This window comes from Xenopus laevis, chromosome 5L (assembly GCF_017654675.1).
Source record: "Xenopus laevis strain J_2021 chromosome 5L, Xenopus_laevis_v10.1, whole genome shotgun sequence".
In the NCBI taxonomy this organism is placed as follows: domain Eukaryota; kingdom Metazoa; phylum Chordata; class Amphibia; order Anura; family Pipidae; genus Xenopus; species Xenopus laevis.
The window spans coordinates 128,257,339-128,260,862 of record NC_054379.1 but is presented as its reverse complement, the minus strand read 5'-3'; the positions used below and the strand labels follow the sequence as shown (position 1 = coordinate 128,260,862).

At 50.4% G+C, this 3,524-nt stretch overlaps 1 protein-coding gene across 1 annotated transcript; it reads right to left on the bottom strand.

Moving 5' to 3' along the window:
- Window positions 1-704: 704 nt before the first annotated feature.
- On the bottom strand, window positions 705-2,639 carry chst2.L (carbohydrate (N-acetylglucosamine-6-O) sulfotransferase 2 L homeolog). The gene is given in 1 exon segment (NM_001127775.1): window positions 705-2,639. A coding segment is annotated over 1 exon segment (1,269 nt). The 5' UTR covers window positions 2,243-2,639; the 3' UTR covers window positions 705-973.
- Between the last annotated feature and the right edge of the window lie 885 nt (window positions 2,640-3,524).

Sequence of the window (3,524 nt, the reverse complement as noted above, 5' to 3'; positions counted from 1 at the left end):
CTATCTGGCACAGTGATTTGCTCTTGTTCATGTCTGTACAAGGCTGAATACAGAAGATGTGCACATGCATGAATACATTAAATAACCCCCACACACGGGGAAATATAATGCTCTTGTTCTTGCCATAAAGGGAGTTTTTGTGTTCCTGCTAGCTCCCTACTCTGATCCATAGAAATAACATCAGCCGACACATAGCAAATGAACATAAATTAAGAGTTTTATTTCCAGCACTTGTGACAGTTAGGATTTCTCCCATAGGGCATACTGTACATTTTCTATGGGTCACTGGAGGGTTCATGCCATGAGAAACTGGTAAAACACGGACAGTAACGACTGGTCTGCCATCGGCTTTGTAAACGGTTATCTGAACTTTCTATGTACCTCTTCCCCTGGCCATTTTAAGCCAATTATAACCAAGCTGATTTTCAGACTATTCAGCAGTAAACATAGAGAAGCCATTGACCCGTACACTATGTTGCAGTCTGGAGAAACACATGAATGCCCTTGCGTAGCCCCAGCAGATCTTACACATGTTTGGGTGAGATATTATAGGATTGCCAAATGCCCACGTTGTGCGTTTCCAGCAACACCCCACTCTTATGAAAGGTATTTCCCAGGTATTTATTATGGCAGCCGCACAGATCCACTGCAGGGCCCAATACTAATAAAAGTACCAGAGGAAAATACCATGGACAAAGGAAACCTTTTTTTTTTTTTATAGACTTTTCAGAATTTGGGTAACAGTTACTTGAAATCATGTGGTTTTGCAGGCAATGTGTCCCTATAGGTCTGGACTGGGATTCAAAATAGGCCCTGGCATTCCAAGTACACAGAGACCCAAACAGCCCCCACCAGCCCACTTAATAGTTACTTTCTATGGCATCTTACAGCAGCCCCTCTGGCATTTGCCAAAACCCACAGATTGCCAGTCCGGGCCCGTGTCCCTTGACCCATGAGATACCTTAGAGTCTCTTTATAGCAAGGGTTTCCTAAGCAATGGCTTGCTGAGATCTTTCACCTCGTCTTGGCTTCTCACTATATCATAGCCTAAAATATCCATGGGGATCTGACAGTACTCTTCCACCTGCCTGACCTGTAGGAAGGTGAGCAGAGTCCTCCATGCGCTCACAGCCTGGGTAGCATTGCGAGCAGAGACCACAAAAGGTTTGGAGGAGTAGCCAGGACCACTGGTCATGTTCAGGCAGAACCTCTCTATCTCTGGACTTACTGAAAGGTTTACAAAGCCATAGACTTGCCTTAAAGTCTTAATGGGATCCACCACCAGATCCTCATACCTAACCACCATGTAGTTATCCTTGAGCCAGCTGGGTGGGTTTAGAGCAGTCCTGAGGGTCTTGCCCATGCTGCTGCAGATCACCTCCATAGCCCCTATGGCATGATAGTCTGAGCCGTCCTTTTTGTTGAGTTTGTGGCCAGGGTCTATGAAGGGAACCCTACGGATCCTGGGGTCTCTGCTGCGAACCACCTGCAGACTTTCCCTTATGAGGCCATGCCTGGACTTAATGCGGGAGTTGGCGACTGCTCGGGGGTCCCTGACTAAATGAATGACCTTCAGGTTCAAGGAGGGGTCTTCCATGAGAGGAGCCAGCACGTTAATGTCAAATATCCGGACCCCTTTGATGACGATGGTGTTATACTTGTGGCACTCTTCTTCCAGCAGACTCAGGCTCTGGGGGGGACACTTCTTACACACTTTGTCATCCACCAGCCCCACCGTGTCTTTGCTGTAAGCCGAGCAGATGGGGGACGAGCAGATGACCTTGTTGGTGGACGCCCCGAATATTCCCAGGGTGCTGATGTTCTTGGCCCCGGCCGTGTTATAAAGCTGCAGAGCGGACAAGTCGCAGCGATAGAGGGCGCTGAGCAGGTCCCGGGCCGCCCCCTGTAACGACATGGCATCTCCCGGGTACAGTTTCTGCCACACGTGCCACACGGGCTCGTACAAGAAGAAGACGTCGGGGTTCTGGTTAAAGAGTTCCCCAAAGAACGACGAGCCCGACCTCCACGTAGTGAACACATAGACCAGCTGGCGCTTCTTGGGCGGGGAGGTCCGGTACAGATAGCGGATATCGGAGCGGGTCTGGTAGGGGGTGTAGCGCACTTGCTCGTTGCACTGCTGCGGCTCCTTGTGCCACTTGTCCATCAGGTTGAGCATAGTGAGAACCAGCAGCAGAATGTAGCCCAGGCACAGAATCATCGCCTTCCTGCGGAACACTTTCATCCTGCGCCGCTACTGGAGGCCACACGGGCCGGGAGAGTTCAGCAAGAAGTCGCACAACTGTTGCGCGCGGCAGCCCCCGGCCGACAGTGGTACAAAGGGCGTCGGGTAAAGTTTGGGCGGCGGAGGATCATAGCGGGGGCAGCGCATTCCATAGTGTCCCCTGTGCGCGCCCGGGAGGATCACACGCTGCTGCCGCTGCATCTCATACTGAAGCGCTGGTGCAAACGGGAAAACTTGCCCTTGCGCCGGATAGATCTCTCGTTACAGTCCGATAAAGCTGCTCGGGGGCAAGGGGGGTCCCATCCCTATAGTCAGAGGGATACAAGTCAGCGCTAAGAGCTGGGAGGCCAGTCAGTAGGATTGTAGCTGCTGGGAGCGCCCAGCTCTCCTCTCCCGGGCTTCCCACAGCGCTATGGAGTCTACATCCAGATGCTGCTGCTCCTTTACATATAGAGCTGTACACGGGCTGCTGCCGTTGGACGAGTGAGCTGCCACTCCGCAGAGCCCGCCCCTTCTCTATGCAGCTCAGTCTCTGTTTGTGTGTGTCCCCTCTGAGCTCTCATCCAAAGCTGCTCCGTGCAGTGCTGGGCTTCTGTCTGTCTGGCCCGTGTGACACTGGGACACCCAAAAACCTTATATCAGGGACCCACTCTCAGTACTATTATTCCTCCTCTCTTCAGCCTCTATTCTCCTAGTCTCTTTACAGACTATTATCTATTATTCCATCTATTTGGCCTCTTTGTTCTCATACAAATAGGGAATGGCCATGAAATAGGCTAAATGTTTAGCAGCAGGAAGGCCACCGGGAGTTTTCCTGATATCCCAGTGGGCCAGTCTGACACTATGTCTGTCAGCTACTGATTGGAGATCCTCCGATAACAACAGGCTTATATAATTGTGGCTTTATCACCACATCTGCATAGTTTCTAGGGGGGCTTCCTTACATTAGCAGCAGTGCTTATTCATTGCTGGGCACTGGCATTGTTTAGGCACTGAAAATCAGCTTAGAGTCGGGCAAGTATCTGGGCATTGCAACCTTCTGCAAGTTAATAGTGCTGGTCCAGCAGAATTCTGCACTGAAATCTATTTTTCAAAAGAGCAAACAGATTTTTTTTATATTCAATTTTGAAATCTGACATGGGGTTAGACATATTGTCAGTTTCCCAGCTGCCCCAGTCATGTGACTTGTGCTCTGATAAATTTAAGTCACTCTTTACTGCACGTTGGAGTGATATCACCCCCTCCCCCCCAGCAGCCTAAGAACAGAACAATGGGAAGGGAA